Raw genomic sequence first — 22,500 nt, 5'->3', positions numbered from 1 at the left:
CCAAGCTATCTTTGGCCACGGCTTTTTTCTTTTTATAGTCGATGACGTTAAAACGTCAAGTTTTAGCAGCATAATATGGTTGATCTGTGCATCATATTCTCCCTCTAAGAGAACCTTTCATCCTGCTTTATGAATTTAAGCTAATGGCAATTTTGTAAACAAAAAAATTCATGTTGTCCGCCATTTTAACTGCTTACACTGGTTCCCAGCTCACTCCCCTCTATTAATGGTCGATCATGATAAAAATAGCATAAATATACAGGTATATATCTTTAATGATATTAATGTTTTTCGAAAGAAAGATGGCATTTCGAAGGACGTAATGTGCCGTAATTTTTGTCTCCTACAAAACATAGAGGAACTGAGATACATTCTAAATTTAGAAAATTACGCACACCCGTTCATAAAAATAGAGAGCTGGTAACTACCAAAAACATGGCGGGCATTAAAGGTGAGTTCATCTCGAATAATTCAACTTTTTCATTTGTTTATATGTTTGCGGCCGTAATAAAATATACCTGCTTAATTTTTAATCAGGTCTTTTATAATTTCTTTCATTTCCTACGGCTTCTTTTTAAATGGACGACGGAGTAGCGTAAGTCATGTTTGAAATTGAATGTACATGAAATTAATTAAATTATATGTTTGTTCTCACGACTTGTCAATTCTTTCGTTGTGTTCAAGGTAATCTCTTCTATTGACAATCATTTCTTGTAATACTTGTAGGATAATTGCTCTGTCCTTTGGTGGAGCGATCGGGATACTTTTCGTCGTTCTTGGATGTGCTTTGAAGGAATATGGGTGAGTATGCATAACTTAAATTCATATATCCTCTCATCCATTGGAATTCCCCACTTTTTTCTTAAAAACGAGGGCGGTTCTTAGAGAGTTCAAAAATTTGAACCTTTCAATGCTAGAGGAGTCTTTATTAAGCTTTGTTGAATAAAACCTACCACACAACAGTAATATTTTTTCATGGGGTTGTGAAGGACCAGATGTGTGTGTGTATCCATGACACTAGCATAATTTATCTCCCTAAATATTTTAGTATAGTTTATTATTTCCCTGCTAGCAGAGGCCTCTTTTCTTTTGCGTTTCGTGGGCTGACGAGTATGGGCTGCCATGGGTCGAAACTTGCTGTGTTGAGCGTGCGCGATGGTTATTTAGGGACCGCATCCTCACGTGATACTTTCATGTTGTGTGGGCTCACTTAACAACAGCGGAATTACTGTAAAGAAATATGCAGGACAAAGCAGGCTCAAGTCACAGACAGCAAACATATCATGGGTCATGTGGTCTCTTTTCCCATACTCAGCCCAGCAAACACAAAAGAAAAGAGACCCTCTGCTAGCAGGGAACCTTATTATATGTGTAATTATTTGTTTTTGCTTTTTTCAGAATATGGTGGCCACTGTTTGTTTGTAAGTGGAGCTCTTGTTTTCTCACTCACTACTAACCAAAGACTACCAACAGGGTTGATTCATTTCATATATCATTTTGATCATTGATTCATTCATTACAGGAACATTTGAATCCACAAATGACCAGTTCCCAATGTCAGTGGCTTCAAAGCTCAGTTGGTTAGAGCGTCGCACTGGTATCGCGAGGTCACAGGTTCAAACCCTCTTGAAGTCCTAAATTTTTCAGGCTTCTCTATGAAATTGCTAAAGTTGCATACGTAACTGAGGATCATAACGTCACTTGATTGAATTAAAAATTTGAAATTTGAAACATAATTATATATATATTATTATAGATGGCCTTATTAGCACTATTGCCTTTGGATAATTTCTCTGTTTTTGATGGCTAATTTGTCACTGATAATTGAGGCCAAAATGCTTGAATAATTTTCAACAGGGTTTGTAAGTTTTCCTGACTTTTAAAGTCAAATTTTTTGCATCACAGTGCCTTCTGTAAGCAAATTTGTACGTTAACCCATTGATCCTAGGAGTGAGACAGATTTTACTGTGCACCTGTGGCTCAGTTGGTTGAGCATTGGGCTGCCATGCGGGAGGTTGTGAGTTCGACTCCAGCCGGACCAACACTTAGCGTCTTAAAATAACTGAGGAGAAAGTTCTACCTTTGTATAATTACATCTGCAAATGGTTAAGACTTTCAAGTCTTCTCGGATAAGGACTATAAACCATATGCCCCGTCTCACAACCCTTCAATGTTCACAACCCAGTGGGACATAAAAGAACCCACACACTATTCATAAAGAGTAGGGCATTGAGTTGCCAGTGTGGTGGTCAGGCCTCATTTCATTCATTCATGTGCTGGGTGAGATCGCTAATGGACTGATAGCGACTGCCAGCGGCACCTGTATATGCTGATGTCCGATCTCACCCATAGATCACTTGCTTGTAAAGCGCATTTGAATATGTCAATAGAAAATGCACTAAATAAATTCATTACCATTACCATTTTATTCTGTCTAGTGCCACACAATAAATTATTGTAGGAGTCAGTGAGTTAACAACCCCTGCATCCGCTCAAGTTTAAGTGCTACAGTAACTCTGATCAAAAAATCAATTCCTTTTTTTCTTCAGATTTTGAAAGTGTTTGCTTAATTAACTCCTTGACACATCCAAAGGCTGTTTACTTTGAAAAGTCTGTCATTACTCATGTTCAAAACTGACCAATTGGACAGCTCAGAGGGTTGGATCTACAATTATGGACACATTTCTTTGGGACACTTGCGTTTATTTCAGTCCAGTGCACATTCTTCGGACTTCAGATGCGTCCACCCTCCCCCCTAATCAATGTTGGGCATAAACTAGTCCACTTTCAGCACTGCACACTATTTTCATTTAATTTCCCCCAAGCAACATTGAATGGGGGGGGGGGGGGGGGGGAAAGGGGGTTGCAAAAAAAACCCTGAATATGTGATAAAAAGTTAGTTGAAAGATAAAACGCTGTACTGTCCCAATGAATTTGTCCATGATTGTAGTTAAAAGTGATGTCATTTACTCACTACCTTAAAATTTCAGTCTGTAAAATTAATGCAGCTTATTATATATGTAAAATGCAAGTACTTGAATCTCCCATGCTGCACATTAATTTAGCCACATACACACGCATTACATTCTTAAACTACAGTTGTACTGAGTGTTTGACATCATTTTCTCCTCAGCTTAAGATTTTAACATCAGTAATGGCAGACCATTAAATAGGAAAATTCCGGTTAAAATAAACAGGCCCCAGTTGTTCAAACGATGGATAGCGCTATCTGCCGGATAAATCGCTATCCAGTGGTTAAGTAGTAGCGAAACCAAATGCACTATCCAGGGGGTAGTGATTTATCTGCTGCATAGCGCTATCCATCATTTGAACAACTGAGGCTAGTTGTCTTTTTATGAAACCAAGGTACCGTATAAAACTTGGGCCACTCAGTGTTTAGTTGTCATAGTTTTGAAATCCAAAGAAAAATTAGAATTATTGACTCTTTGGTCACAGTAGCACTTAAAATAAAACATCAAAATTACAAAAGAAATTCACAAATCCCTCTCTCTTTTAGTGTTCTTTTACGCCTTTGCTCCAGTGCCGACCATCATAGCCAGACGATTTAGTGACGACTTCTCCTCAAATGCGTCAAAGTATTAAGTTTGCTTTCATTAATTTTGTTACATTTGCTTTATGCATTCTGCAGTCTTCGATGGAATCTTAATAATTAAATTTCTTTTTTGTGCTATGCAGTGTCATCAAAGAAACAGCCATGTTCTTTACTGCTGGAAATGTTGTCTCTGCATTTGGTGAGTATTTTTAAAATGCAATTCCAGTCAGTACTGAATACGTAGGGAAACTGATTGTGGGGATTGGTTTCAAAATGAAGAAACTCAATATTAAACACAAACTTAACACTTATTCTTGCTTTTTTATAGGTCTGCCAATAGTTCTTGCACGCTGTAATATTGTAAGTATACAAACATTGACAACTCATATTAGTATCACCCAACTAGGGGACTAATGCAAATGCTGCATTTTGATTGGCTACGCTACTAGAGGACTATTAGTAATAGTCCTCGAGTGGCGAAAAGCTTTCGTTTTATTCCCAAATAAATGTAATTTATTTTCAACTTTGCCTTTTCTGTCGGACTAGTTGGGTGATACTAAAACAATTAGACCCTTCGCCCTCAAGGGCCACGGGTCAATAGTCCATTCCGCTTTGCCTCATGGGCCATTGACCCGTAGCCCACAAGGGCTATGGGTCTCATTGTTAATTAACCAAGTTGTCTAGAATTTACTGTTCTGCCTTACAAGGGTTATTTAGCCAAGCAGGAATTCAGGCATGGAGTGCGTGACAAATGACAGGCATGCAACACAAGTTTATTTTCCTCTCTTTCACCACCACTGGGTGTCCCTCTTGGAGCCTCCTACTCTGATCATACTAATTCTGGCACAGCTAAATGACTCAGGCCTGTTATGCTTGCTATGGATGTAAACAGTGGTAAAGGAATATCAGCCTTTGTCCTCACCAATTCCAGCCAAGGAGTTGGCTTTGGTGTAAATTTACTGAACTTATAACCAGACTTCACCAACACCTGGGTCATAAAATAACTGATTAGAGGGTTCTCCTGAAATCTGCTAATGTTTAGACCTCAAGTGTTGTAGAGGAACTTCAAGGATCATCAACTCAGAGGGACATAAAGAAGCATAACATTGTTCACAAAAGTATTAACCCATTGACCCCTGGTAGTGAGACTGACGCCAGATGATTTTACTCGTCAACTGGTGGCGTCCTATGGTGTTTGGTGTCAATGAGTTGAGCAGTCAAAAACTATGTGTCCCCTCCATCAAGGAGATATACTTCCCAGTGTGGTGGTATTGCACACTGTTACCTTTGTGGAATATCATGGTTGGTCAGGTGGATGTTCAGGAATGTTACCTCCCGCAAGCTACTGTAAAATCCCTAGGGTAAAGGATAACACATTTACCTGCATCCTGTCAAAAATGTTCATTTGTAGTAAGTAAATGTGGTGAAGCACAGTAATATTAATTATTATTCATTCAAAATGATTGGTTAAAACCAAACGCATAATTCACCATAACCAGCTGCTGTTCACCAAATTTGGAAAGAAACTTCGTCATATTGAATCAATGACGTCAAAATGACGTCAAAAGTGCAGCCCACTGCAAATTATTAAACCGTTCACCGAAAAAAGCTGGGGACGAGATTGTGTTATTTTTGTTGAGAAGAAAAATGGCTGCGAGTAGGTTTAGAAGTTTGAGCCAAGAAAATATTTTAAATGAATAATAAAGCAATTATTGAATTCGACTTTCGTAGAACATGAAGAATTCTGCAGATCTCGGAGGATGTTATCCACCTCGGCCTTCGACCTTGGTGGATAACACCCTCCTCGACCTGCAGAATTCTTCATAATAATTGTTATTGTTATTAGGCTTTTCAGATAAATCACTTACAAAAAAATGAGTATTCATTTTTGTTGATCTCAGCTTTGTTTTTCTTTAGATCAAATGGGGAGCCATGGCATTGGTGCTTTCTGGCAACGTTTTCATCTTCTTCACTATTCTTGCTTATTTCCTAATTTTTTCAGCTGAAGATGATTGGGGATTTTGAACAGAACTTTTGAACAGTTATTTTCCTGTGCAAGAGTGTAATTGGTTTTCCTTCAGTTGTTTTCTCTGGAACTTGTTTTACTGATAGGATTCAAACCATACTTGTGGGAGATGCATATGTCACAGCTGAAGCATTATGTCAACTTCATAAATAAGCATAGGAAATTGTATGAACGCGTGGGCATGAGTGATGTTTGGAAAGTTCTCAAAATTTGTGAACTTTCAAAAAACATCACAAATCGCACAAGCACGTTCATACTATTTTTTATTTATTTTTGTATATACTCAACATTACTCCGTTGTTGTTTCCATAGCAACTTTAATACTGTACTCTATAATTGTCACTGACCAATCAGAAATGTGATATTCTGTATAGCATATAATAAGACTATAAAATAAAAAGCTTTTGTATGGAGGTCATTAAATTGTCAGGGAAAAATAACAAACTGCTATACCTGTCAGAGTTTTAATTTTCATCTAATGCAGGTTTTCCTGAAGACATTTTGTTTACAATAATTAGCAAGTTAAATACATACAAGTCTTACTTTTGAAAAGAAAAAACACCAGCATTTTTTAATTTTGAAGTTATTATAGCCCCTTTCCCAGTTAGTTTTTCTAACTGTGAGGCAATTTTGGGCTATTTTGTAGTTTTAACCTGAAATTGCCTTGCATTCACGTTAGATTACATTGTAATGCAAATGAGAAAAACTAACCGTGAAAAGGGCTACTGTGTGTGACCTCTTAACTCCATCAGTTAGTGGACTGGGAACCAGAAGTTGGTGTGAATATTGGCTACATCAATAATTATTATTTTAGTGTCTTTCCTCTCTACAGTCTATCTATACATTTGTAATAGGACGTGACTCTCCATGGTGAACAAACTAAGTCAGGAGCCAGTGTCAAGCCTTCACCTTGGTACATATCACATACGGGGCAAAATTACTGAACACTGATTGGTTGAGACAGAGGGCATGTTTGCTTGATCCTGATTGGTTAATAGTTGCTTATCAAAAACAGGCAAAGTTACAAGAGTATTGACTCTGATTTGTCCACACATAAAATATTTCTGTTGACAGCAAAGATTTAATGCAATGATTTTGTTCAAGCCCTAAACTGCAACTGGATTAAGATATCCTCAGGTGTGAACTGCTTGATACATGAATGTTGTCCCAGCAAATATAGCTCTATGTAGCAATTGCATACATGAAAATATTTGACTTCAAGGAAAACTAATTACGGTAGTTGTGTACATACTTGCTAAGGAACTTCTAGTAATAAAGGGCTAAAAAATCTGAGCTACTTACAAGTTTGATCCATGATAAGACTATAGCCCATTCCCTCCAATCTAACACCAGATGATTTTATTCATCAATGGGAGATGGGTGAAAACAACCAAGCTTGGAAGTGTACTGAGTAATTCTTTGTAATGGAAAATTCTTCACAGCCCCACCCAACTGGCTCAGTCAAACATTAAATGGTTCCAGGTCAACTAAAATTAAATGACAAGTTCAAAGTCTCGATCTTTAATTGGCCAAAGATGGTTGCATTAATTTATTTGTATGGAACTGTAACAGATACTTTACTGCTATGTATGCTGTGAATTTCATTGATTAAAAACTATTCTGTGTAAAACTTCCAATCTTTGCACATAATCGAGAGTGGGACAACTACCGGTATTTTACAAAGCTAAAAAACATTATGACCATGATGAAGATACAAAAGTTCATCTTAAGGTAATTGAATGGGTTTTCTCTTGTAGCCCTGTAACTAGTTCCCCAAACCAAGAAGAAAAAGACATGGTTTCAATTCGTACAGTCTTCAAACATGATTGAGTAATCATAATGACAAATCCTATAGCAAATGCAAAAGTGAACGTACAATGCATAATGATACTGAAAGGCTAGAACGATGAAAAGCAACTGCACAAAATGTTTAACTTCTAAAACAAACATGAGAGAAAAAAATGTGTTAAAACTCAAATTAATGTTACACCTGCATCATTCTCAAGAGATTCTTATATACATCAGGAACAACTAAAAAGTACTGAACTTGTTATGTGTATAAAACAAAACTAACTTTTTACATTTTCATAGACATGTAATCAAACGTTCTCTTCAAGAAAATTACTGAAAAGAAAACCCTGGTTACTGATGAAAGAATCTCTAAGTAAGGGCAAGAACTCTTTAACATTTTACAACACTTCACGCCTCAATAGTATTATCTTCTAGACTTAGCTACAACCAGAACAAAGTTATGAAACTGGAAAATAACCAAACAGCAATAGCATTGAACCTTGACATGTTAAGTGTCGAAGGGAATCTTGTGAGTAGAAAACATTTTTTTTTCCAGAGAATGATGCTATGAGCTGACAAATTTTGAAAAGCTACCTCAATAAGCCTCATACGGCGATTTTATAACTACAACTCTATCAATAACTTTGCAGATAAAAATTTACAGTTAAATAATCTTTGCACAGCAACCTTGTAACCACAACACTATCAATAACTTTGAAGGCTGAAAATTTGCCATTGGTTTTGAACTTTTTACATGTTAATAAAAAATGACTGTACATTGTAAGTTCCTCTCAGGGTTCATGCAAAGACATGTTTAGGGGAAAATGATCTTAAGCTAAAGCAGCGAGGGGAACATGTTATAAATCAACATGCCTAAGAACCAGGCAGATCTTTTCTGCATCTTTTTTTTGGGAAAACTTTTAAGTGTGGGACTATAATAATTAATTAATGCATGAACCCTGAGATAAAATAATCATAATTTACATAGCCATGTTAGTGGACATGTATCACTGACATAGGACATCAACTTCCTCATCAGTCTCTTCAAACAGACTTTGATCCAAATCCACAGTTGCGTTCCCATTGTTAAGGAGAACATTGATCAGGTTTAATTTAAAGCAAAAATCAAAATCTGAGAAATCATGATCAGAGTCTGAGTTTTCCATTTTGAACATCCATTAAGTTTGGAAGTTGACATTTTTTTAAGTATGGGTTGTCCAACACAGAAAACTTCTTAAACTCATCTTTTACTGTAGAGATCTAAAAGTCACTAATAATATAGTGCATGAATCAATAAAAGAACATAATCGTTAGCAACCAGTTATGGGAAAGGATATTATTTTCTTCTTTGCTCTCTTTCCCTTTAGTTTCGTCTTTCCCTTTGCCTGTCCAGCTGGTGGTGTTTTTCGACCCTTGATCACCTTTCTTGGTTTAGCAGCACGCTTATCACGTGCCTTAGCGATGGGATTTCCCTAAATTAAAACAATGTAAACAAATCATCAAATCAAACCTTTTTATCTGTGACGAACCGGTTAGGTAGTGCCTGACTGAAGTGCCAAAAATAAAGAAATACAAGACAATTTAACTGTTTTTACTGTTGTAATGAAAAACACTCAAACTATCATAAACGGTAGCTGTTATTAGTGTGGACCACTTATATTATCTGAAACTCAGGATGAAGTAGAACATGTACCTCAAGGTCAAAAATCTGTCCTTCACCAACAGGACTTTCCCTTCCTCCATTGCCAGAGTCATCACTGTCTTCTTCAGATGGATCCAGTCTCATCATTAGAACTTTAAACTGAAATTGATAGTGTTTTACTGATCATATATGGTTGTCAAAGAACTGTCCTTCAAACAAAACTAAAGTATCCATTTGTGTCTGATGTTGTTAATCAAACCAACCAATCTGTGTAGCTGGTGCCAATTTACAAAGGAAATGAACTTGACTAAAGCAAAGCTCAAGGCAAGTTACTAACTATAATGGCATACAAAAGAATAAATAGGTAAAAAAACCCTGCTAGTCACAAAGCACTGTAAACACCAACAAAGTGTTAATGGACTTGGAGAACAAAGCCTGTGTATTACCTCTAAGTAATCATGCACCAGCTGTTCATGGCTCCTAACGGCATCTGGGTCTTCCACATATCGCAAAACCTGCTCAGGTTCAAAGAAGACTCCTACTTTCCTTGACACTGTTTTGTCATAAGCTTTTGTTGGCTCTGAAGGTGAATACTTGTGGCATTTACTGGAAAAAAAAATCAGCCAAAATTTATATGAAGGGTACAAAACTACTGCTTCCATCTTTCTAACAAAATCAGTGGTTATATTGAACTCATACAACCTCTTGCAGGTGTTGTTCGTGAACACGATTTGAAGAAAATATCCAAGGAGAATGATTGATAGTTCAGCATGTAAACTGAATAACTAATGGCAATGAAACTACTTAGAAACACAAGATTACTGGAAATAGTTTTGTTTATCTCAAGCTGCTTCAAGGTGAATAGTACTTTACTGGTTACCTCTGCTTTACCCAATCAAAATGTGCAAGAAATGCAATTCACTTTAGTTTGGTATGACTCGTACAGTATATTCAAACTAAAATGCATTATGTTGGTTTTTGTTGGGATTAATAAGCGCCGGCCTGATGGGCCTTTGTAGGCTCGTAACAGAGACTTACTTAACTTTTTTGGCAGAGACCTTTGCTCTAAAATCTACAGTTGCTATTTTATACAATCTTAGGCTTTTAAATCTATGCACTTTTCTCTCACCTGTCTGAAAACCCATACATTTCTTTAAGATGCTGTTTCAAGTACAACAGTAGCAAACAGCCTTGTGAGGCTACACAGCACTTTTCAAAGTTGGTGGGATCTGCTGGAATCCGTGCTGGAACATTAAATAAGAAAATCAACAACACTCCCTAATAATAATGTTGCACATGTGATGGTGTTGCTTAAATCCATCAAAATGTATTTAGCCTTCAGCTCATTGCCAGCCCCTCTTTCACACCAAATAATAATAATTATAATAATAATAATAATAGTAATAATAATAATAATAATAATAATAATAATAATGTTTGGTTGTTTGTTTCAATTATTTCCAAGATCGTTCCCTTACTCTGTTAGCAGTGTCTTTCTCTATTTTTAATAATTAACCAGTACCTACAGTGTAATAAAAAGCATTGAGAAAGACAACTTGAGAAAAGACTGCAGAGACCTTTAAGGTGATTCCCTGGTTTTGCATTGCGCATTCCTACTGCGCACGATTTTTGCGTCATCAGCACGCGCACATGAGCGCGCGCCCGTACAAAACATAAGGGATTTCCCTCAAACTAAGCTCGATAGCGAGATAAAAGCTCCTTTTCTCTTAAACGAGCACGGTGACCCCCACTTTTTATTTTATAAATTCAATGAGAACAATATCCGCAATAACTGAGAAAAAATTTGGCAGAAATCTATAGCTACTTTTTTGGCAAATGAAATAAATGCTACAGATAGAGACGTAACGGGCCCAGCAGAGCAAGTCCAAATTATGTTTCCTTTAAAGGATAAAAATATCAATTAATAATGCAGGGTATTTGAAGCCATTTTTTCTGGGACGTAGATGAATAAGCAATCAAAGAAAGTCGAACTCTGTGTGATATAGCACGCCGCATTGAAAAATAATCGATCTTGTTTGTTGTGCACTGAGATAACCAAAAGTCACCTAAATAACCATATTTGTCCGCATCGTGGCATGAAAACAAGCACGGTGACCCCCTCTTTTTATTACCTTTTTAACATCTCCTTGTACTGTAATGTCATCATACCAAGTTTCATCGGAAATCTATGACGGGTTCTTTTACCCGGGAATCACCTTAAGACCCAACCTGGGCATAATGCTACACTCCCAAAACTGATAACCTGCCATCTCTTCCCTAGACACATGACAGGTAAGAGCTGCTATTTTTGTTTCTTATCCATGCATCAAACTGACTTTGGTTCCCTGAAAAATTTGCTCTTTGTCTATCTTACCCAGAACAGACTCCAATGTTTCTTCTTCATCATAACGATCACTTGCCACAGGGATATTGTCTCCCCCTTCAACTGGTGGCTTTGTTTGAACAGTCATGGCCTAAAACAAACAGAAAATGAGGAAAGAAGCAAATTCAAGCATGCCAAAATTTAATTTCTTGAGGTTTTATCGTACATGTTGATTTTGAGCGGTCATTGGGAATGGAATTCTAAGTAACTCCTGTAATGATCAAAAATATGCATTTCTCCCTACATCTTTTCCAACTCCTTATTGCTCCAATTTAGCATAGTTGGTTTTTTCCCCAATAATTGGAGACCATAACAAAATTTGTCACTCACCTTTCTCTCACCTGTCTGAAAACCCATACATTTCTTTAAGATGCTGTTTCAAGTACAACAGTAGCAAACAGTCTTGTGAGGCTACACAGCACTTTTCAAAGTTGGTGGGATCTGACATAGTTTGAATAGGCTTCCAACAGCTTTTCAAAATTACAATTTAATATGATCAAAAACAGACTTGTCCTTGTTTCTTATCATTAAATTTATGTTAGATCCATAGCAACATGCACGTGTAAAAATTATTAATAGTATACATGTAGAGATATACCTCTTTAAATGAATGCAGTAGATTTGCACCAGTCACAGAGAGAATGGTATCAATGTGGTAAATTACAAATAGTGGCTCCTCGTGGACCGAATAAGGAAAATGTGCTAAGTTGTCAGCAATGTACAGCAACAAGTCTACCTTGGTTCCCTGAAAGAGTAAGATACATTGTAATTGACAAAATCTTGGTTTGAAACTACATTAATAATAATGACCTTACAAAGTACTGGTACTATTTTTTTCACATGGTTAAATAGCTTAAGGTATTTGGATGCAAACCTTGTGATCATCAAATATTCTCAGCATGGACTGTAAGAGTGACCGCCTTGGTTGTCTTCCTGATCGTATGATAGAATACAAATGACTCAGCAAACATTGACTGCTCTCTTTTCTGTAGCCACGTATTGCTGTGTTCTTGTCCTGTGGTTAAAAGGAAAGTAATGTACATGTATTGACATATTTTGGAAAATTATTTAAGAAAATGTAGGCCCAGAAATGCAGCTGATTAGATGCAGCCACTTTTAATAAACATCCTGCAGTGTCTCTTAAAGTCCAAATGCCAACGACCTACTTACAACTACTCAGTTTGAGATAGATTAGGACTGTTTTTTTTGTATGTGGTTATTTTGAGTCAGAGTTTAGGAGGCATTTATGGGTACAAGATAATGCTGTTGAAGTTAGGGAGAAAGGCAAGTTGAATCCTCAGTTATAGAAAAAAATATCAAACCTCTCGAACTAGGCGCTGAAGCTCAAATGACATCTTTATTCCAGCCAGAGCTTTCATCTGAAAACAAATTAATTAATGATATTGACTTCACTGATCAAATATGCCTAGGTAAAATAAAGGAAAATAGTGTGAAAGTTGTAGAAAGTGAAACTTGTTAAGTAACTACCGGTAAATTGCAAACCTGAACAAACATGGAATATTTGCTGTCTATTTCTGAAAGCTGCTGGTCTGATTTGACTCTCATTTGTTGCTCTTCATCAGTTCCAATAGCAATCAGATAGGGAACACACTGTTAAACATAAAAATGCAAACCCGAATGTACCTTCATCATATGGGTCCATTATTATGTCTAATGTCCCAGCCCACATCATTAATTATTTCTGCCAGCTTCTCCTCCCTCCCCAACCCACACCCATAGATTGTTGGTGAGTCCATCACAAGGTTGCCTTTTTGGGAACTTCTCTTCAGGACATGTCACTGGTTTTAGAACAGAGAGCCACATGGTCAAACACCATAAGCCTACAGGGAAGCTCTCCATTCTCCAACACCATTATCTGTATAGTAAAAAAATATTTCTAGAGGCTGACTAGTGAGTGACACCTCAGGATTGATGATAACTACAGTAGAAAGCTAGCTTGCAGGCTAAAACACCAAGTGTTGAGAGGCAGAATCTTTTGATATGTTCTCAATACAAATGGGGTATTGGGCACGGCTATAAATTTTCTGTGTTTTTTGACAAAAAGGGTTCTTTTTTTGAACAAGTGTCCAATTTTTTAAAGAAATGTTTCAAAATCTTCCCATGCACTAATTAAGATACTAAAAAAACAGGAAAAAATAGGAATATCCTGAAAAAATAAGAGAAAATAGGAAGCAGGCCAAAAAATAGGAACTTGACACCCTGCATTCTTGTTTCTCAGCTCTAGTATATTTGTTGTCTTAAGTTCATGAACTCCTGTGGGATTGGATGCTTGATTCACATTCTTTATCTGGTTTTCGGAAACCTCATCAGTCTTCATAATGTCTATGTATTTAGAGAAGGTCAACTTCCCCTGACACAACAAATGCTTGGGTGTGTCACTATCACAAACACCAAGAACAATTTGATCTAGAATCAGCAAATCATGTAAACATGTGCAGAAATTGCAGGTCTGTGCAAGTGTTCTGCCGCATACTTGTTGATTGACTGTTGTTGGTAGACATTCCAGTTTTCATCTAAAATTGTCTTTTCCCATTAGCTTCAGGCCTACGAGTGGCTGTATGCCATGCATCATTGACATCGAAGGTGTTGTCCAACGCCTGAAGTTGGCAGCGAGCTTCGAGGGACTGTCAACTTACATTTGCACAGTACTGTATTGTGTTTCTCCTGGGTCAGACATTCTACGCTAAATGTTTCTCCCTAGTTGGGTTCATATCAAATGTTAATTCTCAATACCTAAAGTTATTAAATAGCCTTTGACGTCCAACCCGACCAGACTTAGCATTTTACTCTGTCTAACGCCAGACAATTTTACTCGTCGATGGGGAACCCCTGGGAGTCAATGGGTTAATATAAATTTTAGTCTGATCAAACTTCTCTCATTAAAAGGTTAACATTTTAATTAACCTATACAATTTGACTGGTTATACCACATCATCTGGCATCTTTGAGTAAACTGTTAAATTAGGATAACGAGTAAGAAAGGGGAAGATTCGGAAGTTCATAGAACAACATTAAACATCTCTCATGTTTAAATGGAAACCAGAAAATTTGGAAGCTACATGTATCAGAGAGCAAAAGTAATTAATGGTTCAAAATTGCACTAAAAGTTAATAAAAATACTAACCTGAACAGGGTGAACAAGACCTTGTCTCAAAATTAAATTCACTACATGAAGTGAAGCCATACGCACAGAAGGCTGGGGGTGCAAGAAGCTTTCCAATACACTCTTGAGGTACACTTGCATCACAGCACTAGTGGTACTACAGCAATGGAAATAAAAAGAGAACCAATAAAATTATTAAGTACACAAGTGGACTTACTAACAACATTGAAACCACAAACAAGCTTTATGTTAACGGTACCCAGACTGAATATCTCCAAGTTCCTTGAGATTTTGATTTTGATTCTCTTTTTCTGGCTTTTTGTGCCCTGAAATAGAAATTGAAAGTTACGGAAATCTAGCAGAGATCAAGGTTTATAACGAACTTATAAGAATTTTCTGGGTCCCTTACTGTGATCTTGAACATGTACATGTAATCTTTTTTCGTCTTCTAAAAGATGCATCTGTAAGTTCTTCAGAACCTGACAAAAGAAGTCACAAGTTGCACATTCCTCAAAGCAGTGAAAAATACCCCACATTAAATTTTCAACAATAGAATAACTTTCTGTAGTGGCTGAACAAATTCTTTCCTCTTTTAAGACTTACACTCATTACAGCCAAAATAATGGTTTTATGTAAACGTAATTTAACAAAATTGACAACAAAGAGCGGCAACAGCCTTAGCCTGTCAATCATCAATGACTGGTAGCAGTAATTTGTGCTCAGCCCAGACAAATGCTCGTATAGTTACTTCATTCTTGTAACTTGATTTATTGGAGCTGTTCACTGGGTTTGCTTCCCCTCTCCCATCCTCTTCCAAATTCCTTTCTTGTCATTTTGACACTAACCTGTAGTTTAAGCTTTAAAGGTTGATTAGGCTGTGATAAGATTCCTTGGTAAAGTTCTTTAGCTTCTCCTTTTAGAAGCAGGTCACCATACCTCATACAAAGAAACCCTGAGAGAGAACAATAATAATTATTTATTTGGTAATGGTCTTGTAATGGTCAAGTGACGCCAAGGTAAGGTAAGCAGTTTTCTTTCCTAAAGTATGCCTGTCATATCTTCTTGCTCAGGGAAAGCTAGTGGATCAGAGTCACATTTTTAAAAGTTATTTTACTCTGACTGTCCCTAAACTAGACCATACTCAGTTGAGACAGGTACAGATTCACATGCAAAGCAATAAGGCTACAGTACATAAAGTAGAAAGAAAAAAAGAAGTGACAAAGTGCAAGCTACCGGTATTACACCTTGTGTCCACCTACCAAGTCCTGTGATGGCCTTTTGACAAACTTCTTCATCAGGGTGCTTGGTAAAGTAGATGTACACAGCAAACACTCTGTGTTTAGTGGAACCCTGCTTGAAGGATGAAATAAATAAATGTATAATATTATCAGTGATCATTGTCACTTATCGACATCATGGCCAGGTGAAAGATATGTTACCATTATACATGCACAATGAGCATCAATTTTTCTTGCATTTCACTTCTTAGAGTTGACACACATGTAACAATAACTTGCTCCAGACCTACAGAGCGTACCTCGTTTTTTGGCTTGACATCACTATCAAAATCAAACTGCTTACAAAGTAGCCCAAGAGTAAACAGGGATCGCAATAATGTTGGTCTATTAACTTGTGCCTTGCTTGGATTTCTACACAAGTCTGCTTTGGCCTTTGCTAAGTACCCTGGTGGTTAAAAAACAAGACCAAAATAAACATGATTTTGACCATCTGCACTTGTGTTACTGCCACTATGCTATGAATGCCAATAATTGAAATAAAAAATATCTGCTTTAGGAAAATGACTTGTTACCATGGTATTTTTGGAAATAGTCCCTCACAAGCTGGATGTTATGAGTAACTTTATTTACCACAGCACCTAAACAACTAATGCAGCTTTGCACAACCTGGAAAGAAATAATGAAAAACAAGAAAAATTAATGGTCAGTGCATTGTTGTATCTGACAGTGTTTAATTAAATTGTTATAATGGTTGGATATGTTAATTATAGTTAAAATTTTCCCTTGTTTAAAAATGTTTCAAACTAGTTTGTTTTTTACTTTACTTTCTTTCAGATTATGATGTCTATAAAACAAAGGAAAGTAAAAAAAACAAACTAGTTTTTAACCAAGGAAAAGTTTTAACTACAACAGATACTTTGACCAGTGTTAAAGTCATTCCTTGTTTACTTCTCTGTTCAAGGAAACCCAAATACCTGCATTTATGTACTGTGATACACAGTAAATGACTGGCTGTTGTGCAACAAAAAATGTCAATCTTAAAGTCAGATTAACTTTAAGGTGCTCTTCATGTGCTCACATGTTATGAAAACACTACACCAATTTACTAAAGGATAAGTGCCGTAAACGTAGCAAGAGAGGAGCAGCACTCTCCCCAGCAGGAAGGAGGTCACCATGGCATCCGAACCACAGTCCACCCCGGACGGCACCCGTCAACACATCACTGAGACCAGTGTGTGGAATGTATACTTACCCTAAAACATGGGAGGGAGGGAGGGAAAAGCAAGCGAATAAGCAACAAGGTGACTCAAGCCAAAGCACATGGCAATGCCCCTGCAAAGCTCCCTGGAATCCCCCCCCAGATATCACAGGAGAAACCACTGGATTCGCTTGGTTTTAACTTTGCCTAAATGATTAAAATTTTTGTTACACATTTTCACACCTACAGTACATGACCTTTAAATCAAATATTTAAAAAATTCATATGGATGTGTCATGAGCACCTTTGCCGTGTTACATGTACTTCACTTCAGTTAAAATTACGTTATCTTTTTTTCTACCGTTTGTCCATGTTTGACAGTTAGTCTCATCAAATCTTCTTCTAAGCTAGCCAGGAAGGTTTCACTAGGATGTTCCATAAGAGGTACCACTAGTTCCAAAATACGTGCCACATTATGGATTACAAGGTAATCCCCTTGAGTCTGCCATACCAAAACACAAAGAAATTAATTACCACTGTTATCAACAAATCAATAAATATTATTGTTTTCAAAATGATCTTATGACAAAAAGGGTCTGTGTGAGAACCAACTACTGTTGTCTAGGAAGGAAGAGCTGAGAATTTAATGCACATAATTATTATACTTACACTGCATTTGGTGCTAAGGTAAGGCTGCAAAGTTGTGGCATGTTTTACCAACAGCTGTGGTTTAATCTTGCTAATCAAATATAAAGTTGACAGGCTGGACACAAGTCTCTGGCTACTTGAACCTTTTCCTTCTGACTGGACTGAAATACAATTTATCATAAACATTAATATAAACACATAAAAGAAAGGAAAGGAACTTTATTCAAGTGTCTAGTCTTTTAGTGCTGGAGCAATAATTGCGGACACTGTGAACTGAAATCAACAAATTAACACAAATCAAATCAAAATGTTGCTTTTTGAGGGAAGTGGAAAACTGGAATACCCAGAGAAAAACCTCCGAGAACAGAGTAGAGAACCAACAAACTCAGCTCACATACTGTATGATACCGAGTCTGGAAATTGAACCTGGGCCACACTGGTGGGAAGAGAGTGTTCTCACCACTACGTCAGCCCTGGTGTAGTAAATAATACTAAATAATAATAATAATAATAATAATAATAATAATAATAATAATACGAGTTTTAACCAATCAAAAAGGAAGGAGACAATCCGGTAAACCAATCAAAATTCAAAGTACTTATACACGTTGCTGACACAAAGTGCGGGAAAATGTGCGAATGGGAACTTAATTTTATTCTCTTTCACACTTGGTTTTGATTTGCATTAAGTTGCATGATGTTGAAATCAATAATAATTAATGGCTATTATTGATACCTACGTTGTCTTCTAACCTTAATTTTCATCTGAATTTTTGAACATCTTTCAACATGTGGGATGTGTGGGGGAGATAACTAGGCCTACATTATAGTAATGACCTTTCTTGTATTCTAGATTGCGGATATATTTTAGTATATTTGAAATTTATTTTGCATGAATGGGACAAAATTGTATAGTTGGTTAATTCAAGAAATAATAATATATCAATAATATCAGACAAATAATTAATTTTGGCATCCAAAGTAGTAAAAGTCATTTTCACCTCTTGACATGTGTACTTCGGGACAGTTTTATTTTTTAATGGTATCAAATTAACCCACTACCGGGGGTTTCACTGCCTAAGGGAAATTATTCTCAAATTACCAACTGCTCTCTCCTCCAGGCTCAAAACATTCTCTACCAGACAGTTCACAATTTGTCCACTAGCAATTTCCGAAGAGTTGGAAACGGAGTCTTCCTCATTGTTCAGTAACTATTGAACCAAGATAAAAAATTAGTGAAAGATGATGCAATTTTCTCATGAGTGCAACATTTTAGGACACTGTAGTACTACATACTGTACTCACATTTTCAAGGAGCTGTTCAAACCAATCTCCACTCTCACCACATGCAGCAACCTGAAAATGAGGTGCAAAATAAATGTAAGATGTAATTTTACTTGTTAGTAAAATTACTACGACCATAGCGAAACGACTAAATCACAACATGTGCATGTAGAAATGCGGAATAAAGTAAATTTAGAAAGAAACTGTAGGTAAAAATAAAATGCACAAAAATATCGTGGATTGATTGCAAACAATCAGAAACAGTTTACGATTGTGTTTCCATATTGTTGTCTCCTCGCTTTTGCAATGCTATTCGTCATCTTGTTTGCAATCATCTGCAATTGGTCGGGGATGAACATAAAAGGTGTTTCCATTTATGCAAACTGTTTGTGATCAAGCTCTCCGAAAGTGCAGCTGAGAAGTTCCGCATGATTTCACACGTGATTAATTGTTCATAATATGGCATGGGGAAACTGTAATTCGCGTTGGTTTCCTCTTCAGTTTTTTTTTTCAACCACCGGTAATCATTTTCTAAGGCAGTAAATTACATAGAATCTGCTCACAATTTCTGTTGTTAGTTTCTATTCTCTCCTTTTGCCTCATCCATAAGAAAATTAATAATAATTTTCATTTTTGTTTTCATACAGAACTCCACAGCTTCACAATATTTACTAGCCCCAATGGCTAGTGGAAGCTTAAAATCTACTAGCCAAAACTGAAATTTCACCAGCCTGTGGCTAGTTGGCTACCATTTAGTGTCGAGCCCTGTTCATTGCACAAAATTTCTGTACAGTGTCAAGGGTGTAGAAAGAACATCAATTAATAGATTGGAAAGGTCCTTACTACATCAGTCATGAGACAAACACGTTTGACAAGAATTTCCGAGTTTTCATCTCCCTTGAGTGGAGTGAACCACATCTGTTGAAACACCTTGGTCACCAGCTCCTAAAAGTAAGTGGTAAATTCAATTTTATAAAATAAGCCAAACATACAACAGAAACAATCACATGGCAAAATCTTCTAAGGACTTTATAACTCTAATACCTTTATTCCTTCTTCGTCACATATTCTTCTTATGATCTTCACACAAATTTCTGTGGTCTTTGGAAAATCTGGATGGTTGATGCATATGTCTCTAAGAATTTTGATCACTCTCTTTCTGACACTAATGCCAGTATCCTGTATAAAGAAAACGAAAAATAAGCACTTTTAAAGATTGAAAATTCTCCCATTAAACCACATTCACCCATAAATCGGTCTTAACCGGCCATACTTAGTATTTTACTCTGTCAATCGCCACACGATTTTAATGAGGTTAAACGAAGTTTAACCAAGTAAACAACTAGGAGCGACTGCAGCCAATTGGTCAGTGGTTGTAGTATACTGACGCATGCATGGAATACCTCGTGCTTTGGGCTGTATCGCTTATTAATCAGTGTGGCGGGAAGTAGGAGCATTGTGTGTGGAGCGTTTAGCGGTTTTTTTTTTTCCCCTCCCTCCCCACCCTCTGCTTTCCACTGTGTATCAGTGTGACGGGTGCCCATTTTTCTCGTGGGCGTGGGGGCTCATGGCTGGGTTGTCAGGTTTTGCCAGCCATCGGTGCAGTCTCCATCTTGGAGCTGGCTGCCAATAGTGGAAGCTCCAGGATGTTTCGGGCACCCAACCTCCAAAGAGCGACGATGTTGTTTAATATAGTTAAATGAAATTTAACATAGTTAACGACTAGGAGCTAGTGTGTGGTTAGTGTCTTGGCCGTCTGTTAGCGTTTGTTGAGCGTTTTGGTGCGTTCTGTAGCGTTTGATATAGTAACATAGTTTACAACCGGGAGCTAGTCTGGTCAATAGCGCTTTTGCAGCCCTTTGTTAGCGTTTGATGCGTTCTGTAGCGTTTGCAGCAGTCTTAAGGTTGTGGGAGCCCTTATATAATAAAAGCTTCCTTACTAATATCCTTTCAATTATCATGTCATAGTACTGAAGAATAAGCTCAGGCTTGTTGAGAACAAAGCGTCCAATAAGTTCAACAGCAGCTTCTCTCACACTAGTTGACATGTCTACAAACTTTGCATGAACTCCTTTCTGCATATCCTCCTGAAAATTTGAGAAAAACAAGGTAAGAAATGAGACTTATTTATTATTTTTTTTACATGTAAGAAACTTACGGGGAAGCATACCATCTTGCTCATTTGGTGAGACACTGGATACAGATGAGGGATGGAACTGGCTAGTATACCACATACAGTGTAAGAGAACAAATAATTCCTTCCTTTGAAATGATGTTCAGTCATTCTTATTAGACAAACTTCAACACTATGTTATAAGGGGATTTCCATTAAAATGGAAAAGGAGATATTTTTCTCTAACAGATCGCAGTTTGTTCACGTAAATTACAATGTTCATGTCTCCTCATGAAGTACAGTATACCTCAATGGGTAATAAATACTTCTAAAGATCTTTTGACTTTCAATGAGGTCAATCCTTGACAAAGCTACAGTAAAAAAATTCACCAAGTTACACTCAGAAGTTTAATTTTTATTGGGGTACTTACCCTAGAAAGAATGGAAGGATCAGCCGAGATAACAGCAGACAATGACTTCATTGCTTTGGTTCTAATGGCAACAGCACTTTCATTAAGCACTCTTAAGATCTGTCAAAAAATATTACTCATCTCTTCAGTAACTTTTTTTCCCTCTGATCATTCCCTTGTAGGACAAATAATTATTTGTAACCACTGTGACAATTTACCTGACTTAAGTATGCATCAAAACTCTTGGAAAATGACCTTGATGAGGCAAGATATCTTGTGACCAGAGTTGCCTGTTCATAATCTAAGTGATTCTGAGATGATCTGCAAAAGAGAAGAGACAAGCTCTTAATATGTGTACATGTGCATGTCAAGTGAAACCTAAGGAAAATGATTTTTCTTTGTTTAAACTGTAAAATACAGTAAATTAATTATGAAGACCACAGAGGAGGATTAAAACCAAGGAAGGTTTAATCAAAACAGGAATCTGGCTGACTAGTTACAACTTGTAGAGCTTAACACGTACATTCAATGGAAACAAAAAATCAATCAATCAATCAATCAATCAATCAATAGTAGTTGGAATCACTTGTGTCAAACAGCAAATCATAATACAAACCAACATAAATAAAATATTGAAAAAAGGATCACTGACATTAAATTTTACCAAATCTCCTTTTAAGATGTCAATATTTTTTGTACCATTACACTTTTAGGGAAGACAATTTAAAGCAACTACTACAATAACAAATACTGTATTATTCACCTTATGCTTGTCATATTCCCTCCATCTAAAACAGAAAACAAGAACATTTTCCTATCCTCTAGTTTGGCCAAACTTTGAGCACTCAACAAGGCATCATTTTTCAGCCCTTCGCCACTTTCTAGAGGATCCTCTGCAGGAGCTCTGAGGGAACGTTCCATTTCAACATGGGTGTCTCTAAGCCACTGGGCCAGGAAAAACTGCCGAGCAAACTACAAAAAACAAAGTTAAGCCATAAAAAGCCTCTGGACTACATGAACATACTGTACATACATACATGTAAACCTTTATTGATACATGTACATGATAAAATTCAAGGATAGAGCTGCG

The 22,500-nt window shown here is 36.8% G+C and overlaps 3 protein-coding genes across 6 annotated transcripts in view; 1 reads left to right on the top strand and 2 right to left on the bottom strand.

The window, feature by feature from the left end:
- Nucleotides 1-174, bottom strand: part of LOC138023578 (uncharacterized) — a 35,199-nt gene extending 35,025 nt beyond the window's left edge. For all 3 annotated transcript variants that reach the window (XM_068870584.1, XM_068870585.1, XM_068870586.1), the window contains exon 1: nt 1-174. This exon is cut by the window's left edge and continues 9 nt beyond it. In XM_068870584.1, the coding sequence (XP_068726685.1) occupies nt 1-72 (72 nt within the window). In that variant the 5' untranslated portion in view covers nt 73-174.
- An 82-nt stretch (nt 175-256) lies between these two features.
- On the top strand, nt 257-7,209 carry LOC138023581 (leptin receptor overlapping transcript-like 1). The gene is made up of 8 exons (XM_068870589.1): nt 257-451; nt 538-595; nt 727-801; nt 1,399-1,421; nt 3,518-3,596; nt 3,697-3,752; nt 3,882-3,913; nt 5,471-7,209. The coding sequence occupies exons 2-8, from the start codon at nt 579-581 to the stop codon at nt 5,576-5,578; spliced, it is 390 nt and encodes a 129-aa protein (XP_068726690.1). The 5' UTR covers nt 257-451; nt 538-578; the 3' UTR covers nt 5,579-7,209.
- LOC138023579 (nipped-B-like protein) overlaps nt 7,085-22,500 on the bottom strand; it is a 33,516-nt gene continuing 18,100 nt past the window's right edge. For both annotated transcript variants that reach the window (XM_068870587.1, XM_068870588.1), the window contains 27 exons: nt 22,174-22,382; nt 21,629-21,731; nt 21,432-21,530; nt 20,828-20,974; nt 19,932-20,066; nt 19,731-19,832; nt 18,909-18,959; nt 18,706-18,814; nt 17,625-17,764; nt 17,317-17,457; nt 16,330-16,423; nt 16,057-16,202; nt 15,779-15,869; nt 15,365-15,471; nt 14,929-14,998; nt 14,779-14,845; nt 14,541-14,676; nt 12,899-13,006; nt 12,718-12,774; nt 12,270-12,410; nt 11,994-12,140; nt 11,387-11,486; nt 10,142-10,256; nt 9,459-9,618; nt 9,064-9,171; nt 8,708-8,842; nt 7,085-8,446 (listed from right to left, as the gene is read on the bottom strand). In XM_068870587.1, the coding sequence (XP_068726688.1) occupies nt 8,378-8,446; nt 8,708-8,842; nt 9,064-9,171; nt 9,459-9,618; nt 10,142-10,256; nt 11,387-11,486; nt 11,994-12,140; nt 12,270-12,410; nt 12,718-12,774; nt 12,899-13,006; nt 14,541-14,676; nt 14,779-14,845; nt 14,929-14,998; nt 15,365-15,471; nt 15,779-15,869; nt 16,057-16,202; nt 16,330-16,423; nt 17,317-17,457; nt 17,625-17,764; nt 18,706-18,814; nt 18,909-18,959; nt 19,731-19,832; nt 19,932-20,066; nt 20,828-20,974; nt 21,432-21,530; nt 21,629-21,731; nt 22,174-22,382 (3,087 nt within the window). In that variant the 3' untranslated portion in view covers nt 7,085-8,377. The remainder of the gene's footprint in view (nt 8,447-8,707; nt 8,843-9,063; nt 9,172-9,458; nt 9,619-10,141; nt 10,257-11,386; nt 11,487-11,993; nt 12,141-12,269; nt 12,411-12,717; nt 12,775-12,898; nt 13,007-14,540; nt 14,677-14,778; nt 14,846-14,928; nt 14,999-15,364; nt 15,472-15,778; nt 15,870-16,056; nt 16,203-16,329; nt 16,424-17,316; nt 17,458-17,624; nt 17,765-18,705; nt 18,815-18,908; nt 18,960-19,730; nt 19,833-19,931; nt 20,067-20,827; nt 20,975-21,431; nt 21,531-21,628; nt 21,732-22,173; nt 22,383-22,500) is intronic.

The sequence above is a fragment of the Montipora capricornis genome, chromosome 11 (genome assembly GCF_036669925.1).
Source record: "Montipora capricornis isolate CH-2021 chromosome 11, ASM3666992v2, whole genome shotgun sequence".
NCBI classification, from domain to species: domain Eukaryota; kingdom Metazoa; phylum Cnidaria; class Anthozoa; order Scleractinia; family Acroporidae; genus Montipora; species Montipora capricornis.
The sequence above is the reverse complement of the archived record's forward strand: the minus strand, read 5'-3'. Positions and strand labels throughout refer to the sequence as shown.